Source organism: Haliotis cracherodii, unplaced genomic scaffold (assembly GCF_022045235.1).
Source record: "Haliotis cracherodii isolate W230 unplaced genomic scaffold, xgHalCrac1.p SCAF_12, whole genome shotgun sequence".
Classification (NCBI taxonomy): Eukaryota; Metazoa; Mollusca; class Gastropoda; order Lepetellida; family Haliotidae; genus Haliotis; species Haliotis cracherodii.
The window spans coordinates 12,705,619-12,732,499 of NW_027266267.1; the positions used below are offsets into that span (position 1 = coordinate 12,705,619).

Below are 26,881 nucleotides of genomic sequence, written 5' to 3' on the forward strand. Positions count from 1 at the left end.
GACCTACATCCTTTAAGGTAACAAATTGTGATTAAAAATTTAAAGTGCGGGCCAATTTGTATGAACGTCGGAGCTTGCGAAGGTCCATACTCCAATGAACTCACACAAAGTGAAAGTCAATTCTTAAGTAGTCCCGCTTTATCTCAATGATTGGTCAAATGTCCAATCTGGCCAGGTGAAACTTATGGATATCATGTTCAACGACCCATACCGTCTAGGTACGATGACACACAATATGCCAGGTCGCCTACAGTAACTACTAAATCCTAAGTAGATGGCTCTTATCATTGGGTACTGGGTACGTGTTCGTGCCCAAGACATTATCGAGCTGAACATGTTATATAATCATACTATGCAACATTTGATCAGAATGATCACAACATGAAACAATCGTTTTGAATGACAGAATATTATATAAACCAGAGCATATCTTCTTACATGTCTGGTGACCCACGAAGATTCGGGTCACATAGGTCTTCAGCAACCTATGCTTGTAAATGGCGATTATGCTTCCCGTAAGGGGTTCGCTGACTTGGTTGATGTATCCCGTATCCCAATTGCGTGGGTCGATGCTTGTAGATGTCAATCACTGGATTGTCTGGTCCAAACTCGATTATTTACAGACCGCCGTCATATAGCTGGAATATTGCTGAGAGCGGCGTTCAACAACAAACAAATCATAAAAAAACAACATGTCAGGTAACACATACAAGTGTAGAAACTATAAGCATCAGATGTTGCACACATTAAATCTTAAATCTGAGCGTGCATAAAATATATAAGTATTTAACAGTTCAAGAGTGTCAATCAGCAATCAGTAAACAATTCCAATATGGTTTGTATATTTCACATAATTATTAATTTGTTATATCACTGCAGCTTTTTCAGTATAATGAAGTATTTTCATATGCTAACAAACAATAATAGTTCATCATGATGAATTATCAACACGTCTTCAGAATTTCGGACTGACCATTTCATCAGGTTGCCTTCAACGATGTCACTTCGACATATGCTGATGTGACAACATTAATTGATGCAAATTATGTGTACCCGGAAATTCATTGAGAAACTCACACATACTTTAACGGAATGATATATATAAGTATACTGTTAAAAATGAATATTAAGAAAACACCTATACGTCTAAATTAAAATTAAGTTTCTGTGATAGGTATTTAGAAGTTGGAGTACTAGGTAAGGATAAGAATTTATGGATAAACAACTTCTTTTGAGTCGGTTGATGGTTGAGATTGCCACGTCTCCATGAAGACGACGAATAACGTCTTTGATAGGCATTTAGAAGTTGGAGTATCAAGTAAAGATACTTCACTTGCTTGATAACGGTGTTAGAACATACAGTGAAACGTCGCTCTTAATTGTAATAAAGAAGTTGTTCATCCTTACCTATTAAAATTAAGGTTTACATAACCGGATAAGACGACACATAGGTCGATCAAGCTTATAGCATTCAAGGCCTCGGGTTGGCTTTAAAAACATAAATGTTCGTGTAAAACGATTTACATTTGCATGTGTTTGTGACGGGTGCTAGAAGTGGGACAGAATACGCTCACCTATTCGCGAACACATGGCATCATCACTATTTGATAGTCACCCAAAAACACATGCTTATTACGGAATCGGGAGCGTACAATTGATTTCTTGACAGGGTTTCGATGCTTATATTTTACATTCCTACAGATGTGCATTTCCACCCTTGTTAGAAGTTGCATACACATCCCCTGTGATGTCAGTTCCAGACACCAACGGATCTTGGGTATTTTTCTTGGGTTTCTGTACTTCAGTGTATACGTCTGAAACTGAAGTTCACACAATTGGTAGTAAGCTTGTGTCATACTTCCATTCATGACTCCATAATCTTTAACCATAGAAAAATTGAGAAAAAAAAGATAAATATATGTGAATCGTCCATGGACATTAAATATGAACAATAACATCAACTACAAGAGTATGCATTTAAGCTTTTCCTTACCATGTTCAACATTGGAAGGTTAGCCTTTGTGAGGTTTAGCGTACAGGTTCTCTAAGTCGACGCCACCAGACGAAACCGGCTCCTGTGGTGTGCACGTGTTCTCCATTGCCATGTCAACACTCGCGTAGGCATCTGGTGAAGAAATGTGATGTTTAAATGAATTTATATAATATATATCATTACTAGTGAGTGAGCTTTTAACAGTATTCCAGTTATATCACGGCGTGTCAGCTTAATGTGGAAGGAAAGCCCGAAGTGATGCAGGTCTCAGACGTTTACCACTTCGGTGAAACCCACGAGCACGGGTATGGTAGTGACAAACCTAGAAACATGATTGGGGCGAATATATCTTTACTAAAGAAAACGTATGAACATGTTATAATTAAGCACATATATAGCAGAGCGAGCATATAGAATGAGTTCAAAGCTAATGCTTGTAACATTTAGAGTTGGATATTTATATGCAGTTACCTGACAAAATAAAATCCTCCTCCTGATTCGCAGCTGCATTGATTGGAGGGACATTGGGTGATCTTTCATATAAGTCATTTTCCACTGAAACATATACAATTACATATAACAGAATACGGAACTTACGCTACGTAAATTGGCTGTGACAAGGGTTACTTTCGTTCAGGGGGATTCGAGAGATGTCATATGACCTTTGTACGCATCAGTATCTGCTGTATAATAACCATGTAGGATTGCGTGTATGATACACTTGCAGCAGCAGCATGTGTATGACAGACTAAGAGTTTGTGTGATTGTGTCATGTGGATTAGGATGGTCAGCCGGCAGGGTGATGAGGACACAGTAGAGGATATGATCACATGGAGGATTGTGGATATTAACAGTAAAATATTTGATCCCCCTTTGTGATTGGTTAAATATATTTAGAAGCGAGAGACGAGCTTCGAGAGTCGACGAGGAAAGTAAATAAACTCTCGTGACTCTCGGGGGCACGGGTGGCCCAGTCATCTAAAGCGCTGCGTTTGCTGTGCAGAGTTGTGTCCCATGAGCACGCCAGAAACCTGTGATTGTGGGTTCGAATCCCGGTTCGCCCCGATTATGTTTCAAGGTTTGTCAGCACCATACCCGTGCTCATGCGTTTCACCGTGATATAACTGGAATAATGTTAAAAGCGGCGTTAAACCCATCTCACTCACTCACTCACTCTTGACTTTCAGATCAGGCGATAGCGTGAGCTCTTCTGACTTTCAGAAACAAACAGATGCTTCCAAATCGTATACTCAAGGTGTGAGCAGATGGCATTTGGTCCACGACCACAGGGACATAACTCACAGCAAACAGCTTGCTTTCGTTCAGTCGCCTTTTATTTTTTTAGTTTGGTTAAGTGGTGGCACGGCGCACAGGTCATAAATCAGGTGAAGTTAAGCAACGCCAGTTTCGGAGATTACTTGCATGGATGACAGCCTTCAGCAGAGTGACTCCTCAGAGTTTCTAGGAGTTCGGTTCTGCCTCTAACCGCAGCATATGTAGTACATGTTGTCTTCTTTGGTAAGTGACTTTGCTCGAAATGTGCCTCTGTTCACACAGCGGTACAATGAGATGGAAATGAGACTGTTTTAACTTCTAGCGCCTGTCAATGCAGCTTGGGTTGTATGCGCCAAATGGAGTTGAGAATGAAAATCGAGTGTGCACTGATCAATTGATCAGGAGAATGTTAGCGCTTTGAGCTTACACAGACTAAATGAAGGCTTGTGCAAAATACATACCCAGGTTATTAGTAACATTTAAATTTGTAAAATCAACTTCACTCACTCACGCTCTCACCAAATCATTAACTCACTCACACACTCAATCATAGGCGTCCTGTTTTTATCATGCAATGCATATTGCTGAAGGATTTGACAGTGAACTACATTATTGATACATCAGTCTGCAGTTGTGCGAAAAGTGACACTGGTTATCTTGGATATAAATCTTTATGAGAAGCAATTTGTGGCAGCAACTCTTCCTGACATATACTATCATCTCAAAGAGATATCAACACAATAACTTGGTTGACTAAATTCGTGACAATGTGACACGTTTCATTTATTAAGTGGACGTCAAGAGTAATACTATCACCAGGAGGGAAGAATACATTTTCCCTGTAGATTATATCTGTAAGGATGCAACTGGTAATACCTAAATAAACCGACTGTAGCACATCTATGTTCACTCTTATTCGATATGTATTAATTATGAATAATAATTGGAATCATTTATCGTCTACCCTATTTTTGTAGCAAAATGGGACATGCTATTAGACAGCCGTCTCCATGGGTGTCTTTAACACAGTCATACACAATGTCAGCCTCTGAGACAGCACACAAACTATGCTTGAAGGGATCCGCAGACAGTAAGTAAGTGTTAAATGGCAATGAAATTTATTTTAAACAATGACTGTAACTGTTTTACATTGTTTCTTATGGGATTCATCGACCAGGATCGAAATTTGATATATCACAAAAAAATTGTCAAATAATTGAATAAACTTTTTATTGTCTAATATTAGGTGAAGCCTACAGCAGCCATGATGTTTTGTGTAGAGGTGTTAGGAGTTAGCCGACCTTCTACGAAACAACTGGTCAAATTGGCCAAGTGTTACAAACTTGACATGAAATCATGTAGGATTAAGGCCAAAGTGACGCAATTTTGATAACGTTCCTAGTTTAAGAAGACATTTTGAGAAATGCTGCTTTGGCTTTGTTTGGAGCCAAAAAATGTTGTTTGGCTTTAAAGAGATTAGAATTTGAAAGAGAAAAACATAGCAATGGAAGAAGAAATTTGACTCAGAGAAATGGAAGCAGAAACATTTGGAATTGAAGCTGAGAATGAAAAATTGAGATAGTAAGCTGATAAAGAAATTAGGCAGAAACAACAAATTTCAGAACCAGCACTCTTTCTGTGCGTCAGTAGGTGATGGATCCTTATATTTTTTCCAAGCAGATTAGACTTGTTCCACCACTCTCTGAACGTGTTCAACAGCGGTTCTTACATTTTAAAAAGGTGACTGGCAGTGGTCAGTGCTAGATAGCGCTAATCGCTCTTCCCCCGACTAAATTGGGCAACCTGTTTGCCGTGGGTTGCGCTCCTGTGTCGTTGGAGGAAGGGATTCTGGTGGTTGAGGGCACTGGAGCCAGGGCTGGTGACGCCATTTTGCCAGGGGGCCGTTGCTCATAGGGCAATCTGGTGCAGTTGACCTCCAAATTCAATATGTATCCATTTTCTTGTTATGGGCAGAACCGGCCTGGCATTTAATCTGGTATACAAATATTGCTCTCTGTGTCATATTCACTGGCGTATAACAACCCTTTATCCCTGGTGTTTGCATCCTGGTGATCCGATGCAATTTAACACTGTCCTTGTTGACACTCCATGGTGGGTGGGGAGCAGTGATGCTGAATCATTTTCTTTCACCATGGCTCAAAATCATTCTGGTTCTAAACGAAGACATTTACAAGTTCGTCTGAGATTGATACACATGTTGATTCCTTGGCTTGATTCCTTGTGACCGAAGCTTCAGATCATGAACCAACAAAATGTATCCCTTTCGCTATATCCAAAGCTGTTCATGGCTATTATGGGGATGTGAAAAACGTGACACGTTTGCACAGTGGATCTCTTTTGGTGGATTGTGTGCAAAAGCAGCAATTTATTCATTTATAAACAATCACCCAGTTTGCCAATGTGAATGTTGTTGTTTCTACACACCGGACTCTGAACTCTTACCGTGGCATTGTCCATGACAGGACACGTTCACTGTCGGATATGTCAGAAGCCGAGATTGTTTCAGAACTTCAAAATCAAGGAGTTCAATCAGGCAATCGTTTCACCCTAAAGAATGAAAAATCAAATATTGTTCAAAAGAAAACATATCTGTTCACTTTTGACCGTCCATCGGTTCCGAATTCGATTAAAGCTGGTTATGACAACATAGGAGTAGAGGTGTTTGTCCCCAATCCACTCCAATCCTACAAGTGTCAAAAGTTTGGACATGGTTCGAAAACTTGTACTCGCCCCAACGTTGTCTTCGTTGTGGTGGCAACCATGATAGTACGGACTGTACGGACAGAGTAGACCTGAAATGTTCAAACTGTGAAGGCCAACACATGGCCCCTTCCAAATCCTGCCCTTTTCATCAGGCCGAAACCCCAAAACGCGAATTTCAGGTCCGCGTAAGTTCTACCCTGTCTGATCATTACCATCAGTGTCAGAGTGTCCCACAAGGCAGGATTTTGTCTGTCACTCTATTTAGTATAGAGTCTCTCAAAGGTTTTAAGTGATTCAGTAGATCACTTTTTGTGGATAATTTTAATGTTTCTTGTCGTAGAAAAAAATATGCATACAATAGAGAGGCAGCTACAAATCTGTCTCATTAAAATTCATTAATGGTCCCTTGAAAAGGGGTTAAAAAATTTCAAATCAAAGGATGGAAGCACTGTTGACCATGTAGTTCGGTGAGAATCATTTGTCAAAAATGCAAAAATTAATAATCAGCATGCAGTGTCTATCTTTTTCGATTTAGAAAAAGCGTATGACACTACCTGGAAAGACGGGAGTTTAAAAGATTTACATGATTTTGGATTGAGAGGCCGTTTGCCTCAGTTTATATCAAAGATTTTAACTGACTTACAATCCCAAAAATCAAGCCAATCCACCCAAGTCCACTAATACGACAAGTAGAGGTTAATGGGGACGCATTCTACTTAGGAGTCCTCACAGGTGAGTCCTGTCGATTGTATACAACTACCACCTCGGTGAAATATACGAGCGCGGGTATAGTAGTAACAAACCTGGAACAAAGATCTACAAACAGCTTTCTTGTAAATAGGGCATGCAACACCATACAGCGGTAGTCTTAGATACAATGAAAATAAGAAAGCGTAGCTACAGGGTAAACATGCCGGTCGAAATGACCTGTATTATGTCCTTTATTTACAGATTACATTGGTAACTGATCTTCTGATAAGACCAATTGTGCATCAACGAGCTGTGGTGTCAAAATGATCTGGACACAGTTGGTTATGTTGATGCAGTATCACATGTACGCATGCCAGGACCAAGCATCACTATGGCAAATGATATACGTAGAGGACGTCAGTGTTCCACATGGACTTCTGCTCTCGAGGATTGAATGTTGTCAACTGTGTTCTTTAACCATTGGCTGTCGAGGCGTGTTCTATGTGGATGGAGAATGCCAACTGAACGTCAATAACATTGAGGTCACAGAAACGAATAAGACAACTGGAAAGTGGTATTGGTATATGACGTCACAGTTGCCTATCAAATCTGAGGTTGGAAGCAAAGGTAAGCATTGATTTTCCATGAATTATATTGTTAGTTTCAGATAGGTTCATGAGTGAGAAAAGTGAACGTTTTATTCGCAACAACACACATTTAGAGCATATATACGCTATCGCAACATCAACCAATTATAATGTATAAAGTGCAACTATTTCCATGATATTATAACCAAACCACAAACAGTGAAAACAAAAAAAAATACTGCTTTTTGATGTGTGGATAACATGGTGAGCGGGGCCTGGGTTGTATTATTGCACCGAATAATGTCATTGATTTCGTATTGTTATCTTCTTCTTAGCTTGTGTTCTGTGTTAATTACTAATTATACTGCTGAAGTATTATTTTTACTTAATTTATAAATGACTTCAGTATTGGTTTTTATGTGTATGGAGGTGTGCACACTGATGGGAATCAGCTACTCAAATTTCGTAATCTAACGCAAATATGTTTGAAGTCAGTTCTAAACATTCCAAATGGAATGTACAGTATACCAGTAAAGCAAAATCACAGGTTTTATATACAATGAGACTGATAAAAGCTAAAACTAAAATATTCACAATATTTTGACATATACATGTTTGTGAGACACTGGTATTCTGAAATTAAAGTGCGGGTTTACCGATCCAAGTAACGGTTACAGAAATAAAAGTATCGGCTTATTTTAGTTTCTTATTTGTCTTAAATTATTTTGACATAAGTAAATATATATTCCACAGTAGTGCAGCCCTATTTAGCTGGAAGCTGATCCCTATTACTTGTATGTGAGATCTTTCAGAGTATAGGTCACCATTCATCGCTGTACGGATGTCATGAGTGTCTATGGCGTCGTACGTTGCTGTGCAGAGTTGCGTCCCTAGTTACGTGCAAGAATCCCGGTTCGAATCCCGGTTCGAATCCCGGTTCGACCTGATATGATACTTTGTGTTTCCGCGCCATACCAATACTCGAGGATTACACTATAGTGGTAAACGTCTTAGAGTAACGTGTTTCGTGATTTCTCCCACATAAAACAGACACGTCGTGATATAACTGAAATGCTGTTGAAAACGGCATTAACACCTTTCCAATCGCTGAGTCCCTGTTATCATTTAAATAACAGTGATTTTCACTTTCATGAAAACAAACAATTTTACCAGATATAGTCTATATATATATAGCCCATGTTATTTTTCTGATTACCACAGCGATAGGATATGTCCGCATTTAATGATTTCAGTATTTAAACAACAGTTCACAACACATAGCATCACAAGTCAGTATATCGTGTGCCTGCCATGTGCATTGATGACTGCTGTGCAACGTCGATACATGCAATGGATGAGGCGGTTGATGAAGGCCATAGGCACTTGAGCCCACACTCTAAGGGACGCCTGAAGCAGATCAGCTGCAGTTGTCGGCCTTGGTCGGACGTCATTTAGCCGTCTCGTCCCAAAGGTGCTCAATGGGATTTAAATTGGGACTGAAGGCAGGCCAATGCATGGTTCTGATGCCATACTGCTGGAGGAAGTCTTTTGTTGCTCTCGCAGTGTGGGTACGGGCGTTATCATGCTGAAACTCGTGGTTGCGGCGACGTGCCAAATGTGGTCTCAAGACTTGATCAATGTACTGAGCTGCTGTGACACAATTTCCTCTCCCTTAGCCGATGTTCTGGAAGACCACATGGCCGACCCTATGTGCATGACCAATTCCACAACAACACAAGCATCCAAATAACTTTCCCCCGGCGTCGCCAGAGGCTCTCTCTCATCTGCTGCTGAGATACAGTAACGGCTCTCATCCTCTCAACTGCTGGTGGCACAAATGCCGGTGCTGTGTTGCCCACTGAAGACGGTCTGTGTGGCCTGTGACAGTGGTGGTGCCTGCTCGTCAATCGCCGTGGCACGGTGTCGCTAGTCTGTACCCATTGCCTGTCGAGCAGTTTCTACAGCAGTAACACAAGCGATCTTAAAGATGCTGTCGTGCAATGTGACGATCCTGATCCTTGCAATCGTCAAAGGGCTTGGTGTCGCTGATTTCTTGTCAACCTTGGCATGTGGTAGCAATTCAATAACGAATGAATGTTATCCGATCTGGGTGGATTTTGATAGGGCAAGAAATAGGGGAACGCATGCGATTTCAATTAGCACGGAACTCACGTGCATGGAGTTTATCGGTTTTATTGTCATCTACTTTGTTTTTTTATCATCAAATTTATTTTTTCCGGATAAGGTAATGTTAAATTTTAGAACCTTTGACAAAAATAACCCAGATATTTAAATGACAACTTTTCATGCCATGTTACTTGGGGTGACGTTTCTTTTGCGGTTCAGTCGATTTTTATCCAAATGAAGACAAAATCTGTCTCAGCTCATTTTTAGTCATCTTCCACAGATGTCTCAGATGTCCCAGATGTCTCAGATGTCCCAGATGTCCCTGATGTCTCAAATGTCTCAGATGTCTCGTTGGTGCCACGACACCTCACAACTCTGAGTGGCCAGACTGTCAGTCAGGTGATTGTGCAAGACTATAGAGCGTTCGGAACAGGACGCTTCCATTCATTTGACCTCAAGACAGGCATTTGGAGTAAAGTGCCTAGATCAGAGAAGCCTCTTATCAACCAATATGCCTATGATGCGAACAGGGGAAGACTGTTCTGGACGTTTGACAAGAGTATAATGTGGGCTTACCGGAACAGACTGGGAGAAGCAGCAACCTTTCATTCAGAAGGTAGAATCTGTTTTGTTTAAGTAAATATATGTGCTTGTTAATGCTCTCAAGGACGTAAGCCACACTCAGTACAACGCGTGCTTATTTAGCTATTATTTGTTTGTTTGTTTCTCGTTTAAGGTCGTGTGATGCAATGACATGCATCCACCAAATCATCGAGCTTTACCACCCGATCCATTTAATAGCTTCTTACGCCAATTATTTGTTGATTGGGATATATCCCCATTCTAGTACAAATTGAAGCGATGTTGTAAATATGTATCTTTCACATCTAGTAGCCCACGGCATCATCCGTTGGAGAAAGTACCAATACACATTCACTTTCTTTGCCTATTATTCGTCGTTCAAAGAGGTTATAAGTGTAACAGTAGAATAATCTGCAATGACTAACAACTATCTTTTGTGTATTTTGAAAGATAAAACTTGCTTTTAGAAAATATTAGTGAATAATTTATACTGCTACGTATGCTGTTATAAAATGAAGTACACATTCATATACTTCAAAATTCTGGTGTACAACTATTCATTTTTTAACACCTAGTCTTAACATGTATTCCAGGACAAAACAGGTATTACCCCATTAATATTTGACAGCTTACCCTGTGGTTTGTGGAAGGGTTTTTATAATTCTTGACAACTTATCCTGTGGTGTGTTGAAGGATGGTTATAATTCTTGACAGCTTACCCTGTGGGGTGTGTGGAAGGGTGGTTACAATATATATGTGACATCTAAACCTGGTGGTGTGAAGGGGTGTTAAACTATGTTACATTAAACATTAAAGCCTGATGGTGTTTAAGAGTGATTAAACTGTGTGACATTTAACTGTGGTGGTGTGTAAGGGTGGTTAAACTATGAGACATCTTACCCAGGCGATGTGGAAGGGTGGTTACACTGTGTGACATATTAGCCTTATTGGTGTGTAAGGGTGGTTAAACTATGAGACATTTAACTCTGGTGGTACGGAAGGCTGATTAAACTGTTTGACATCTTACCTTGATGGTGTAGAAGGGTGGTTACACTGTGTGACATCTTAGTCTGATGGTGTTTAATGGTGATTAAACTAAGGGTGATTAAACGTTGGTGTTGTGGAAGGGTGGTTATAATATGTGGCATCTTACTGTGGTGGTGTGGAAGGGTGGTTAAACTATGAGACATGCTATTCTGGTGGTGTGTAAGGTTATTAATAATATGTGACATCTTACGCTGATGTTGTGAAAGGGTGGTTAAACTATGTAACATCTTACTCTGGTGGTGTGAAAGTGATGTTAAAATAAGTGATATGTTAGCCAAGTGGTTTAGAAGGATAGTTACAATATGTGATATCTTAGCCTGGTGGTGAGGTGTTAGTCTATGTGACAACTTACTCTGGTGGTATTGGAGAAAGGTTACAATATGTGACATTTTACTCTGGTGTTGTGGATGACATGTTACACTATGTTACATCTTACCCAGGTGGTGCGGAAAGATGGTTGTAATATGTAACATCTTACCCTGAGGAAGTTGACGATTGTTCAAGCAGCCATCCACTCACTGCTGGCACAATTTCAATTATTTATAGTCGTTGTGATCTATCTAGGATATTGATGACGGTTATATTAAAAGTTCACGCTTTTATATTACTAATTATAGTATATGTGTTCCAATACATTTAAAATACCCACAATAGCTATATTTGTTGATATATCGACGATGTTTCATTTTGCAGGAAGTCATATCTTTGGCGTTTGCATTGACACGCGTGTGGACCGTTTGTTCTTTACACGAGGTGGACCTGTTTTTGATATCATGTCAACCGACCTAGGAAAGCCTGAACCGAGGATTGTCTTACAGGACAAAGCTCAGATATTTGACAAATATTCCAGTATGGATTTGGATACTGACAACAAGTAAGTGTTATATATATATATATATATATATATATATATTTATATATATATATATATCTCGGATAGTTTTGTTGTTATGATATACATGTACACAATGTTAGCTTGAACATGATTACCGGTTGAAAAAAGATGGTCCAAACGGATATGACATGGAGAAAACCCTGTAGTGGGGTCTTCTTGGTTCGTTTGATTCTCTTTACGGAATCAACATATTCGAGTGATTATTCGAGTGATTTCTCGGACTCGTCATCAATATTAATAACAATAGTCTGAGGTCATCATAACGGTTTAATGGAATACTCTTTTTTGTAAACCCGGTCTAATTCGATACTTATTCAAGTGTTAAAATGGAGCGAGAAATCATTCCGTTTCAATACACTTTGGCCACGGAAAGGATAGTAACCGGTTCACCTTGACCTAAAAAATGTACACCATGTTTGCTGAGTTTGCACTTAATGGACTACTCAAACACAAAATCTACAACAGTCCATCGACAAAACCTGCAAAACAGACCCTGCCAGTCAACCTACTAACTAGTGAAGATGCATGATCATTATTGTTTGCTAGATAAATATACTGTATATCTGAGAGATGCCTTTGACTCATGTCACATGTGAACATGTATCAAGTACAATTCCTCCACCTTAATCTGGACCTGTACTTCAGGTAAAGCGATCAGTAATAAGGTAGTCAGAGTCATCATGTACACAGTTGGATACGTCCTGTGTCCTTTTTTCGTAATTAGAAAATATATCAAACAAACCATCAACAAAACACTCAGGTACTGCCTCAGTTTACTGAGCATACTCCATGTTGTGTTGCTACATTTGCTAAATATCCCAAACATAATTCGTGTATTCTTCCAGGAGGTTGTATGCAGTCCAATTCTCGCTTGGAACAATACAGCCATGCGACTATGACGGAGGAAATAGCCATGTACACTTCATAGGATTGCCTGCAAGCACTCTAACCTACTGGCCTAAAGGTACGCTTGTGTGGCCATATGTGCGCCACTGTTTTATTACTATATATTGATATTGTCCTTACACCACGTTGTGTGTTCGTCTTTTACAAAATAACGAACAAGAAACTGATGTCTTTCATATATGATTAAGTAGAGGGTACACTGTAAGTACATATTGGGTGTGCTCAATCTTCTTATTTTCTTACAGTCCAAAAACTGATGTTTCTAGTTGGGGAAAAACTATGGAGTTATGGACCAGATACTTTCCAGAAGACCGTTTACTATCGCTTACCAAGTTTCATATCAAACTTTCTCATAACTAAAAAATGGATCGTATTGTTTGGAAGAAAAAGGTAAAATGTATATTCGTTATTATGGAAACACGTCTATTCGACTCGACTTTATTCTGTGTGGGCGTTCCCCTTTTCAAAGGGTCGCGCGTTCGGGATATTGTAGTTTCTTGGTGTTTTAAGAACAAAATTTAAAAATGACTATTCAGTCAATGAAATTTTATGGATTGGTATTTCGCACGATCACATGATTTTGCTGTTGAATATAGTCATTCATGGACATACACTCATCAACACTGGTACCGATTTAAAGTAGTCTTACACATTTAGTAAGCCAACACAAATACTGTCGGCTGATATCATTGCAATGGGGTGCCTTTACGACTGATATCTGGCAAAAAAAATGAATGAATTTCCATTTTGTACTAACTCACTAAATTTCAGTCAATACAGGTGCACCTTCATGCATTATGAGCATTACCTGTAGTATTTGTAATCGAACACTTTATATTCACTCTATATTGTATGTCGTTATACAAATATGTACTTATTTGCATTGTTCATTTTTGTATTTGCAGGTGCTTTGTTCTTTCGGAGAACAAGACGAAAGTCAAGATCAATGTAATATTCCCTCCTGATGCAGTGATTCATAAGACCATTATTATCTGAAAATAGGTGTCAATTATTCAACCCCAACATTGTAATTACTGTGTACTTTGAAGTGACCGGACCAGACATGTATGTTGAACCTGAAGCATATGATTGCACGTTTTATCGGAAAATATATATGTTGTGTAACATTATGACACCTAAATATATTGTTATGTGGCGGTAGACACTGTTGTAGATTTGTGTGTGGTTATTGTCAGTGGCAGGAAAATAATTAACTACAGTAATACATTCCAACTGTTTTCGTGAATAGTATTGAAGAGGTGAGTTTTGCAGAATTGTTATGTACCGTAGTTTTTAGAGTTGATTTGTACATGGACGTAGTAGACTTGATCGTTCGAAAAGTTTCTGGATAACACAGTTTTAGAGTGAGTGAGTGAGTTTGGTTTGACGCCGCTTTTAACAGTTTTCCAGTTATATCACGGTGTGTCAGATTAATGTGGGAGGAAAGCCCGAACTGATGCAGGTCTCAGACGTTTACCACTTCGGTGAAACCCTCGGGCACCTTGAAACATAGTCTGGGCAAATCGGGATTCGAACCCACAATCATAGGCACAACTCTGCACAGCGAATCTCGGCGCCTTAGACGACTGGGCCACCCGTCCTCCCCACAGTTTTTGAAGACTGGCTGTACCTGCTACATGGGATGGACAAGACAGAAACGAGAGGCCTTTCGAGTTTACTTATATCTGATCTAGTTTGGACACTAATTTAGAAACACCGAATTTCTAACACCCAATGAGGACCAGGCCTCTTTCAAAACATTTAACAGTGTATATATTCTGAACATTCGTGGGCATTACTTCTGGAGCCGATTACTTATGCGGCTATCATGTTTTAGACCCATGTTATTATTTTTTATGGTTAAGGTTAAAACCTGAAACTGCGTGTTCAACTATAGTTCATTGACCATTCATTGATCTTATGTCGTCATTTACTGATTTCATAATTTAGTTCTGTACTGACCGATTTCTTGGTTAACCTCTGCGTCTCAATTTGAGAAATCACTACAGAAAAATATTTTCATTTTTAACTTATCATCCCCGCCGATACGTTTTCACGAACGGACAGTTCCTTGCATGGAATCAATATCCGCCGGCGTCGGTACATGAGTCACCATTCCGTGATATCGAGATGAACGTATCGTAGCTAATAAAAATACATTAAGTCGTGACTGTGTTTTTAGTCTAAATGTGAGTGGAAGCGTCTTTTCTGACATAACCACTGGAGGCTATTTTGAGAACAGTATTTTTTAAGCACAAATGCAAAACAATATGAACCAGAACAGAACTTTGTTACACCTGAGCCGGGGACATCGGCGTATGAGGTGCACACAGAGATGACACAGTGAGGCAGGCAGAGGATTAGCCGGGAGCTTCAACAGCTTTCGTCATGATGTCAGCATACGTATTTTTCTGGACGGAGTAATGTTTCAGGTGAGGTGATATGGGGTTTGACGTCGCGTCCAAGATTACTGCGCTTATATAGCGACGTGCATGTACGTGTGTGTGTTTGTATGGCTGCTTGTACTAGCTCACTGAGATACCATGCCGCAGTTTAACATGAATACCCCACTCAGACACAGTATACTGACTCCGAGCCGACTAGTCCTTGTTTTAGCCCCTTAATGCCGAGCGCCATACAGGGTAACAACAAGTATGACGCGGTCGGGGATCGAACCCCGGACCTTCCGCTCTCCGGGCGGACGCTCTACCACTAGACCACGGAGACGGTTAGTAATGTTTCAGGAGTAAAGCAATTCGATGAGCATATATTGGTTGATTCCACATCACCAACAACTTTCATAATGTACAAATACGACCACACATTAGTTTGTTCTTCCAACTGGCACGCGTTGACAACATGTTCAAAATAAGTTATTAAAGGGCTAAAGAGAAATTTGATAAATGCTATTCAAGCTTTTTGACAATTTTGAAGACTCGATATATAGAAAATTGTGCTTAATTTGCAAAACCCGAAATCCACATTTGCCAACTTCAATCGTGTACTTTGGGGGAAAAGGGTGCTTTTAACCAGGAAGATTACATGAAACCCTGTGACAACTAAATATAGCTGAGGCTAGTTTGATCATATTTTGAATAGAAGTAGGCGTTTTGTAAATTCTACTTTAGACCCAAACGTGATTATTTTTACTTTAATATCTTTGAGAAGGGGGCTTCTACCCAGCTAACCAAAAAAAAACATAAAAGTTCATGATTTTGTTTGTACTGAGTATGGTTTTACGCCACTTTTAACAATAGTCCAGCAATATCATGGCGGGGGACATCAAACTTTTTTGTAACTTTTTGTAAGATTTTTTCTGTAATATGGTCTTTTTAAATTAATTTCTTATTTTCAAAACACTAAACTTTACATCCATATGAGACAATAGTATTAGGGCATCATCTGTACAAACAGTGTCACCAATTTCAAAATACTTCTTTCGGAAAGGTTATGTGCAGAACTAGATGTATTGGTAAATAATAATATGAACTTAATGTCTAAAATGTGGAGACAAAGTTATCTAATGCACCGCAATGCTTTGTACGGATATCCTTAATCCTTGGGAGTGAGGAATGTATGTCAGCCTCGTAACAGAGCAGAGTTCCTTAGTCGTGAGGAGTTTTCACTCTATGCAAGCCAAATAACAGCACGGAGATCCTAAATCCTGGGAGTTATCCCTGTATGCAGTCCCCTTATCAGTGCAGATTGCGTTAGTCCTGGGAGTGATCCTTGTATGTAGGCCCTCTAACAGTGCGGAGTTCCTTAGTCCTGGGAAGTGATCCCTGTCTGTAGTCCGCCTATCAGCGCAGCTCGTTAGTCCGGGGGAGTGATCCCTGTATGTAGTCCCCCCATCAGTGCAGAGTTCGTTAGTCCTGGGGAGTGCTCCCTGTCTGTAGTACGCCTATCAGTGCAGCGTTCGTTAGTCCTGGGGAGTGCTCCCTGTCTGTAGTCCCCCTATCAGTGCAGCGTTCGTTAGTCCTTGGCAGTGATCCCTGTCTGTAGTCCGCCTAATTGTACTGAGTTCGTTAGTCCTGGGGAGTGATCGCTGTATGTAGTCCCCCTAATTGTACTGAGATCATTAGTCCGGGGGAGTGATCCCTGTATGTAGGCCCTCTAACAGTGCGGAGTTCCTTAGTCCGGGGGAGTGATCCCTGTATGTAGTCCGCCTATCAATGCAGAGTTCATTAGTCCTGGTGAGTGATCCCTCTAAGTAGTCCGCCTAACAGTGCAGCGTTCGTTAGTCCTGGGGATCGATCCCTGTCTGAAGTCCGCCTAATTGTACTGAGTTCGTTAGTCCTTGGGAGTAATCCCTGTATGTAGTCCCCCTAATTGTACTGAGTTCGTTAGTCCTGGGGAGTGATCGCTGTATGTAGTCCGCCTTATTGTACTGAGTTCGTTAGTCCTTGGGAGTGATCGCTGTATGTAGTCCCCCTAATTGTACTGAGTTCGTTAGTCCTGGGGAGTGATCGCTGTATGTAGTCCGCCTTATTGTACTGAGTTCGTTAGTCCGGGGGAGTGATCCCTGTATGTAGGCCCTCTAACAGTGCGGAGTTCCTTAGTCCTGGGAAGTGATCCCTGTCTGTAGTCCGCCTATCAATGCAGAGTTCATTAGTCCTGGGGAGTGATCCCTCTATGTAGTCCGCCTAACAGTGCAGAGTTCCTTCGTCCTAGGGAGTGATCCCTGTATGTAAGCCCCATAAATATATATAATTATCAAGCCAGATTCGAAATATATCTAGATGTCATCCAACGAGTCACTCTTCAGTTAGGCGTTGTTAAGTGGCTGTTGAATCGAACAAACAAAATGAAGCCAAGAGGCTCAACTGTGAATGATGTGCTAGCTCAACCCGGTGCACAACTGTCCATGTACAGGATATTAGACAATCACGGTATTCTTCAATCTCGTGAAGAGCGTAGGTTTACTTGATGGTCTTGCGATTCAGCTGTCTGAAGTCAACACACATCCTCAACTCGACCTCTTTCGTGCCAATACAACATTACACGTTGTTGAATGTGTATGGCTTCAACGTACATGGCGGGTATGCGTCGGCGTCGCTGTCTGAAGGGGACATCATCAACCAGATCTATCCTATGTTGAGCTGCATTTGAAATACCTATGTCACCTTCGCCCTTTGAGAAAAAATGTCCCGGAACTTATTTATTACTCATTTTCCTCTCTTAAACTCTCCTGGTGTTAGGGTACTCTGTTAAATCTCCACTTGCTCCGTAATTGAAATTTCTACAAATGGCTTGCCAATAGGTGGACGATGTAACTGGCTTGAGTTCGGTTGTTTGTAAAAATACGTGTGGTAACATTAAAAACTTGTAGTTGTATGAATCCAGAACTTTTGTCATATTCATTTACTGTGGGAGTTATATCAATATCTGCATAGATTGATGGACTTCCTATTGGCTGTAAAAAAGCACAAACTCTTGCACATCTTACTCCTTTAGTAGTCTGGCCTGTAAGTACAGCGCGACTGTTGGCTGCAGTGGTGACTCTGGAACTTCCAGCGTTGTATACAGTTCAAGGGTCTCCAGTCAATCTTCTCACATAAGGTAATGATCTCAAAGGCGTGGTTAAGTTGCCACGATGAAGTATCTGGCACCATGGCTTATCCTGCAAACCTACAAGAAGTTGGTAATCACATTTGTTCCATAAATCACAGGCACTTCCCGGTTGCACTGTGGATCTGGCACCACTAGTAACGCACAAGGAACAGGCTCACTAGTACCCGAACCGGTTGACCTTAACAGCGTAAGGTAATGTTTCACCGTCATTGCATTCAATATACAACGCATCACCTCTGGATTCATCCACAAACTCCACAGTCCTAAGAAAAGCAAGATCAGTGGCAGTGGGGTTCAGCACAAGAGAGTGCCTTTTAAGACTCAAGAAGTGTCTATCAACGAATCCGGTTATTAGTTATGTGGATTACTCCCCAACATTTGGAGTGCACACAGATGCCGGTGGCAATGGCCTTAGACAATAATATGCCAGCAATAGGTTTACAACCCGGAGTGATTGATTATGCCAGCAGGGGACCTAGCAGAGACGGAGCGCCACTACTCTGCCTACAACCTTGAGTGGTTGTGCTTGAAATGGTCTAATTCAGATGACCTTTATGGACAGAACTTTCCTGAGCTGATGGATAACAATGCACTACTTACATCCTCAGGGGCGATCGGGTAGCCTAGTGGTTAAAGCGTTCGCTCGTCACGCCGAAGACCCGGGTTCGATTCCCGACATGGGTACAATGTGTGAAGCCCATTTCTTGTGTCCCCCGCCGTGATATTGCTGGAATATTGCTAAAAGCGGCGTAAAACCATACTCACTCACTCACTCACTCACTCACTCACTCACTCACTTACATCCTCACGCGTGCCAAGCTGGAAACAACACGACACAGATGGTTTAGCTAGCCTTTGTATCGTACAACTTTAACATTAAGTAGAGAGCAGGAAAAACGAATATCAATGCTGAGGTTTCAGTCCAGTTGAGCAAACGAACAAATAGATGTGATTTCGCAAGACACCGTACATACTATTTGTGGCAAAGTTTTACCTACAAAACTGTTGGAAAGTGTTTGCTTTTCAGCAGATGTTTTGCCTGATGGAGAACTAAGCATCAATGAAGAAACCCCAAAGACTACATGACCAGGGCTAATCAGTCACATCAAAATACATACAAACATTGAAATATGCTGACTTCCCCACACAATGTTCTTACACATGTTGACTATATTATCACATTAGTGCTACTTTAAATACATATTTTACATTTCTGAACATAGAACTATTATAAAACAACAAAATACCAAGCATCTCAGCACGATCATAAATGTCCACACATTTGGAATTTCTTTACCATATACATGATAATAGCGTCATAAAAAATATTCATTCACAGAACTTCACACATCACAGAATATATCTGATTTACCCTGCTCCAATTAATAAATTCTTATTTGCGAAAGGGATATATTATAAATATACGAGTGTATATGAAAAAAGTCTCACGATGCGTCACCTTGCTGATATCTGTCCATGACTTGTTAGTGTAGTGACTGAGGTGCAAGTGAAGGTTAAACAGCATGCAAAGCTATCCTTGAGAAAAAGCAAGGGGTCGGCCCCAAAACAGAGCATTTGTCCTGGCTGAAACCATGGGTCTGGCAGGATAGTGATTGACCCAAGCATAACTTGCTTATAATTTTAAAGGTGTAGCATCACCTCTTCATTAAAATTTTGAAAACCGATACTCCAAGCTAATACTTAAAACAAATTGCTAATAGTAATACTTATAACTAACTGCTAACAATAACACTAATATTAACTGCGCTATGTACACAATGTACTAACTAAATGCTAATAGTAATACTTACAACACTATGTACTAAACTGCTAATACCAATACCAGTACTAATAACTAAATGCTATTATTAATACTTATACAAACTTCGAAAATTTCGCTATATGTTTTACTGTTGTTTCCGTGAAACAAATGTGGCTGCAACATATGAACCATGGATTTTAATGAGGCCCTGTTCTACAGTTACCACCTACATAAAAGGGACAAAACCCTTTCAATATTCAAAGTTGGAAAGTTGACTACTGAAAAGCTGAAGTCATCCATCTTGTCATGCATTCTTGTATGCATGCTTCTAGAATCAGTTATCATTTTCATACCGCGCTTATTCGAATGATAATTTAATAATTGAAAACCCTACCTGTGTTGGAGCTTGTGTTTTGAGAAAATGGCGTGCTGGAAAACAAACACACAAACTGTAATGATCTTCCAAAAACAACGTAAAGATGTAAAACCTTGGTATGTGTGTGTGTATGTGTTGTGCGTGTGTGTGTTTGTGTGTGTTAAATGTGTGTACTTGCGTGTTTAATATGTTTACGTGCGTGTTTTGTGTGCGTGCATGCGAACTGTGTGTTTAATCTAGAGTACGAGTTACACTTACCTTTTGACATTTATTCCTTCTTTCAAATCATAATGTTGATCTGGAAGAAGACATTATTTCATGAGTTTCATAATTGTAGGAAATGTCAATATAAGCGTTTCATCCTAACCAGAATTAACTTTGATGATCATTGGAAATATATAAATACTAAAATTGAAAATTATTGCCAGTTGTCCAAATGCCAATAAGATTAGATAGTCATTTTTTAAGTTAATGTACATATTCAACGTTAACGTTTCATCTTGAATTATCTTAAATCTCAATACAAATACACACGGGCCGCTTTTCTTCTCCATAGGATACACCCGATGACCACGACAACGATGATAAGCAGAACAACCCCGGCTACTACCCCAACCACGATGTAGAGAGTGTCTGAATTACTGTCATCTGTAGACGGAGAAAGATAACAACATGATTGATCAAGACTGTGTATAGAACTGCTTGTTAAGTGTGAGTATTACTTGTGTGCAATGTTTTGAGGAGTGTGCGACTGTGACGTAAAAGACTCACTGAAAATAGTTGGCCCAGGACATACATAGACCAGCTTGTCAAGGGTGAGAGATTTTATGTGTGCAATGTGTGGAGAACTGAGTGAATACTTTGTCTATAAAGTGTAATGCTGATAGAAGTCGCAGGTTGTATACGTGTCGGTAACAGTCCACGTGCACGGCGCATACGGTGATACAAAACCACGAATACAGATCCAGGCGAGTCTTAGATTCCCAGGAACTCAGCGAATGTCCTAGCTTTTTCAACTACAATCGGAAAAATTCAGAATCTGGTTTGTTAGACGTTGCTCTAATACACACTGGTGTATTTGCCCTATGGGGATTCCTCTTTAGAAAATATCCCTAGCAACATATGCAGGTTGTACGAGTCGACACATGGACCGGATGGTCAGGCTCCGTGACTTGCTTGATAGTGTCCTTGTATGCTGACGGCGTGGATCGTTGGTCACAATGTCGATGCACGTCGTTAAATAAGAGCCAATTAAACACCGTTTCGTTCTAATGACTTCTTGGAACATATCGCACCCGAAAAGCATACAGAAAAGAGACTCCAGTATTTGTTCTTGAGTGTGTATGATACATAGCTGACGACACGTATTATACTACTTATCACATGATCAAATGGGTATACTCTAATTCGAGCATTGTGTCATGACAGTACTTGCAGCTGATGAACGTAGATTTGTCATTGACATAAAGTTTGAGCGTGTTCCTCCTTACTGGTAGACGAAGTATTTATCTCTATGTATATGAAAGTATACTTCTTCGAAAACAGATTTGGCAAAAAAAGCTATTCATTTCAGTAAGTCATATGTAAGTATTTATTGTTAATATAAATTAAATATGAAATAGACCCAGGTTCCAAATAAACCAAATATCTTATATTAACGAATTGATGGAAAATATTTTAACCCTGATGAAGAATGTTTGCGAAATGCACATTTGAAAAAGAACTACCTTTTGCTGGCGTCACTGTCTCGGGATTGGATGTAGTCGCCAAAGATTGGGTCGCTGTTGGTGGTGACTGTGTTGACATGGCAGAACTTGAAACGTCTGAAAGTAGATTTATCACTGACTTGAAGTTTGGGCATGTTGCTCGCTGCAGGTGGGACTGGTGTTTATCTCTATGTATATTGGTGTTTATATGTATGTATATGATGAGTCTACTTCATGTAAAACAGACTTAAAAAAGATAGCTATTCACGTCAGTAGACCATATATAAGACTTTTCCTGAATAAACAGTGAAGCCGAAAAAGACCCAGGTCTCAAAAAACATCTAATACATTTAGACAGGGAATTGTTTGGAGGAGAGTAAGGTGAAATGGGGTTTAACGTTGCGTTCAAGAGTATTGCTACAATTAGCGACGTGCATGCACGTTTGTGTAGGTGCTTGTACTAGTCCGGACCGATGCCGAGTTAATAGTGCTAGACAAATGAGACATAGAGGTGGTCTTATTGTTTGGTTGATATGTAAACGCTGATACACAATGTTTGAATACATTCAACATATCCTCAGTACGGCATGCCTATTGGAAAGAGAGCTACCTTTTTTTGGCGTCACTGACTCGGGATTCGATGTAGTTGCCAGAGATTGGGTTGCTGTTGATAATGACTTTGTTGACATGGCAGAACTTGCAACGTCTGGAAATAGATTTGTCATTGACTTGAAGTTTGGGCATATTCCTCCTTACTGGTAGGGCAGGTGTTTATATGTATGTATATGATGAGTCTACTTCTTGGAAAACAGACTTGGAAAGGAAGGCCATTTATTTCAGAAGACCATATATAAGTCTTGAGTAAACAGTTAAGGTGAAATAGACCCAGTTCCCAAATAAATCTAATATGTTAGGCAAGGAATTATTTGGAGATGAGTGAGGTTAAATTGAGTTTAAAGTTGCATTCAAGAGTACTGCACCTATATAGCGACGTGCATGCACGTGTGTGTAAGGGTGCTTGTACTAGTCCGGACTGATGCCTAGTTTATAGTGTTAGACAAATGAGACACAGAGGTGGTCTAATTGATCGGATGATATGTCAATGCTGATACACAATGTTTGAAGGCATTCAACATATCCTAAGTACGGCATGCATATTGAAAAGAGAGCTACCTGCCGTCACTGTCTCGATATAAGATGATTTGTCCATAGATCGGGTCGTTGTTGATAAGGACCGTGTTGACATAACAGAACTTGCAACGTCTGAAAGAAGATTTGCCATTGACTTGAAGTTTTAGCATGTTCCTCCCTACTGGAGGGACAAGTGTTTTTATCTATGTATATTGATTACACTTCTTGGAACACAGACTTAATATTAATCTATTCATTCCAATGTATTATATATCAGTAATAAACATTGAAGCTGACATAGAGCCAGCATCCAAATAAATCAAATATACTGAGATAACGAATTGTTGGATATTATGTTAATCCTGATGAAGAATGTTTAAATACATTCAACATATCCTCCGTACGGCGCGCCTGTTTGAAAGAGAGCTACCTTTCTTTGGCGTCACTGTCTCGGGAGGAGATGTTCTATCCATTGATGGGGTCGTTGTTGATAATGACTGTGTTGTCATAACAGAACTTGCAACGCCTGAAAGAAGATTTGCCATTGACTTGAAGTTTTAGCATGTTCCTCCCTTCTGGTGGGACAAGTGCTCATCTGTATGTTTGGAAAACGTCTTGGAAAACAGATTTGGAAAAGAAAGCTATTCATTCCATTTATATATAATTATTTTTCTGAAAAAAACATTGAAGCTGAAATAGATTCAGCGTCCAAATACATTAAATATATTCAGACAACAATTTGTTGGATATTATGTTTATCTTGATGCAGGATGTTGTAATGCCTGCTACATATTATCAGCACGACATGCACATATATGTCCCTGTGGCATCCAGGGGGTTAAGCCTTCAACCACATGAACGATAGCTTTGTGGTATTTAAACTTCTAATATTGATTTGTTAACTTGGATATCGTATAATTATCGTTGCATACTCGTGGTGTTTATGATAAAGTAGAGTCATCAATTAGGTCCGGAACTGTTAAAGTTACAGTGGTCTTTATTGGAATACCTTCTACATACCTTCAGTACGGCATGCACACGTGAAAGAGAGCTACCTTTCTTTGGCGTCACTGTCTCGGGATAAGATGTTACATCCACAGATCGGGTCGTTGTTGATAATGACTGTGTTGACAAAACAGAACTTGCAACATCTGAAAGCAGATTTGTCACTGACTTGAAGTTTCAGCATGTTCATCCTCACTGGAAGGACTAGTGCCTATGTATACTGAACAACAAAAGTTCCAGTGACATTGAATAAGATTTAACGCAAAGTTATGTTTTTTACCAAATTTGAAACAATTTCGGTTTGCAACAGATAAAAGACTCATGTAAGTGTTCAAATGGTTTAATTTGCCATACTGACTTCAGAAAATGCATGATTTCAATAAAAAAATGAACATGCCAAAATGTCAATTTACAAATCAATAGCGTGTGTGTCCACCTCTGGCTGCGATGCAAGCAACACATCTTCGTCTCATGGAATGGACCAGGCGTCGCACAAAGTCCTGTGGGATATCTGTACATATCTGCTGGAGCATGTTTCAAAGTCCCTGGAGTGTCTGTGGAACACGTGGTTGACGTCGAAGACGCCGATCCATCTCATCCCATGTGTGCTAGATTGGTGAGAGATCAGGGGAGCGAACCGGCCAGGTGACATTCACGTTCAACAAGTCGAGCAATATGAGGCCGGGCGTTGTCATGTTGAAAGGTAATGCCTGGGCCATGATGACGCAAAAACGGTAGAACAACAGGGCAGATGATCTCGTTTCGGTAGCGCTGTTCATTGAGATTTCCCTCTACCACTATCAAACGGGTCCTCTGTCTTGCTGTAATCCCACCCAATACCATAACACTGCCGCCCCCGAACCGATCTTCTTCCATGACACAATGATTGACGTAACGTTCACCTCAACGTCGGTACACTCGAATCCGTCCATCGCTGTGGCTGAGGTGAAAACGAGACTCGTCAGTGAATAGAACTTGTCCCCACCGCATGGCCGTCCAGCGTAGACGCTGTCTGCACCACTGTAGACGTGCTTGACGGTGGTTTCCTGTCAAAATGGGACGTCTGGTGGGTCTTCTGGTGACAATCCCTGCACATCTGAGGCGACGACGTACGGTTTGTGAAGATATTCGTCGAAGGCCAGGGATGCTTCTTGCAGTCACTGTTGCTGGCTGGAATCGATTTCGTAGGAGTGTTGTTCGAATCCAGTTGTCTTGTCGATTATTACGCGTGGCCTGCCACTCCGAGGATGGTTTCTGACTGCATTCGTCTGTTGCCAACGTTGCCATAAGCACCAAATGGTGTTTCTGTGGACGTTAAATTGTCTTGCAACATCACGTTGACTCGATCCTGCTTCAAGCATACCAATGGCTCGCAGACGCTCATTTTTCGGACAGGCGTGGCATTTCGTAATGTTGAATAATTGCGTAATATTGTTGTTTTTCTGAGTGGTTGTTGTCAGCATGATGTTAAACAATGCATATGGAATCCGGTTAGCGCACATGTTTTTACCCATTCTTGGGTAGTGAAATGCATGGGACTTGTATAAAAGTCAACTTTGGCATGGAATGCATGCTTTTCTGTAGCAGTTGCGTTTTTTGTGACTTGATACCATACATGTACTACAATATTGAAAACCAAACTCTACTTGTTTGAAAAATACACTAGCATATTGGTGTCACAAGAACTTTTGTTGTTGAGTTTATATGATAAGTCTACTTCTTGGAAGACAGACTTGAAGAAGATAGCCATTCATTTCAGTAGATCTTATATAAGTATTTTCTTGAATAAAAAGTGAAGCTAAAATTGACCTTGAGTCCAAATAAATCAATATATTGAGATAACGAATTGTTGGATACAGTGGTAATCCTGATGAAGAATGTTTGAATACTTTCTACACACCCTCAATACGACATGCACATTTGAAAGATAGCTACCTTTCTTTGCGGTCACTGTCTCAGGATAAGATGTAGTATCAATATGTCGGGTCGTTGTTGGTAAAGACTGTGTTGACATGACAATACCTGCAACGTCTGAAAGTAGATTTGTCATTGCCTTGAAGATTGTGCATGTTCCTCCTAACAGGTAGGACTAGTGTTTATCTCTGTGCATATGATGAGCATACCCCTTGGAAAACAGTAGACCATATATAAAAATGTTCTTGAATAAACAGTGACGCTGAAATAGGCCCAGGTTCCAAAAACATGAAATATATTTAGATAAAATGTTAATCCTGAAAGATTGTTATTTACATTCCTATGCCATGTGCCTGTCACTGAAATGAGTCTTATTGTATAATTTCGTTTTTTAGATACTATAATGCCATCGATGATTACATTTGTGACAATTACTTTATTGCTAAAGGTATCAGGTAAAACACAGTGATTATGTCATACCCACCTAGTGTATAATTGTTGCTTCTCGGCTGTATATCGTTGTCGGAAACCTGTTCCCCGCACTGCCACATTGCTCCTTGGTCTGTGGTGGAGCTAAATCTAAACGTCAT

The 26,881-nt window shown here is 40.1% G+C and overlaps 2 protein-coding genes across 2 annotated transcripts; one reads left to right on the plus strand and one right to left on the minus strand.

Annotated features, from left to right (window-relative positions):
* Window positions 1-1,757: 1,757 nt before the first annotated feature.
* Window positions 1,758-26,881, minus strand: LOC139457562 (uncharacterized). Its single transcript, XM_071238937.1, has 13 exons — window positions 26,776-26,881; window positions 26,313-26,408; window positions 24,428-24,523; window positions 23,803-23,898; window positions 23,415-23,504; window positions 22,852-22,947; window positions 22,263-22,358; window positions 21,070-21,183; window positions 20,794-20,833; window positions 20,554-20,588; window positions 2,465-2,548; window positions 1,994-2,125; window positions 1,758-1,820 (listed from the first exon to the last, which is right to left on the minus strand). Exons 1-12 carry the CDS (start codon window positions 26,879-26,881, stop codon window positions 2,013-2,015), a joined length of 1,062 nt encoding a protein of 353 aa, XP_071095038.1. The 3' UTR covers window positions 1,758-1,820; window positions 1,994-2,012.
* On the plus strand, window positions 11,703-13,822 carry LOC139457949 (uncharacterized). The gene is made up of 4 exons (XM_071239292.1): window positions 11,703-11,899; window positions 12,766-12,884; window positions 13,072-13,216; window positions 13,732-13,822. The coding sequence occupies exons 1-4, from the start codon at window positions 11,703-11,705 to the stop codon at window positions 13,820-13,822; spliced, it is 552 nt and encodes a 183-aa protein (XP_071095393.1).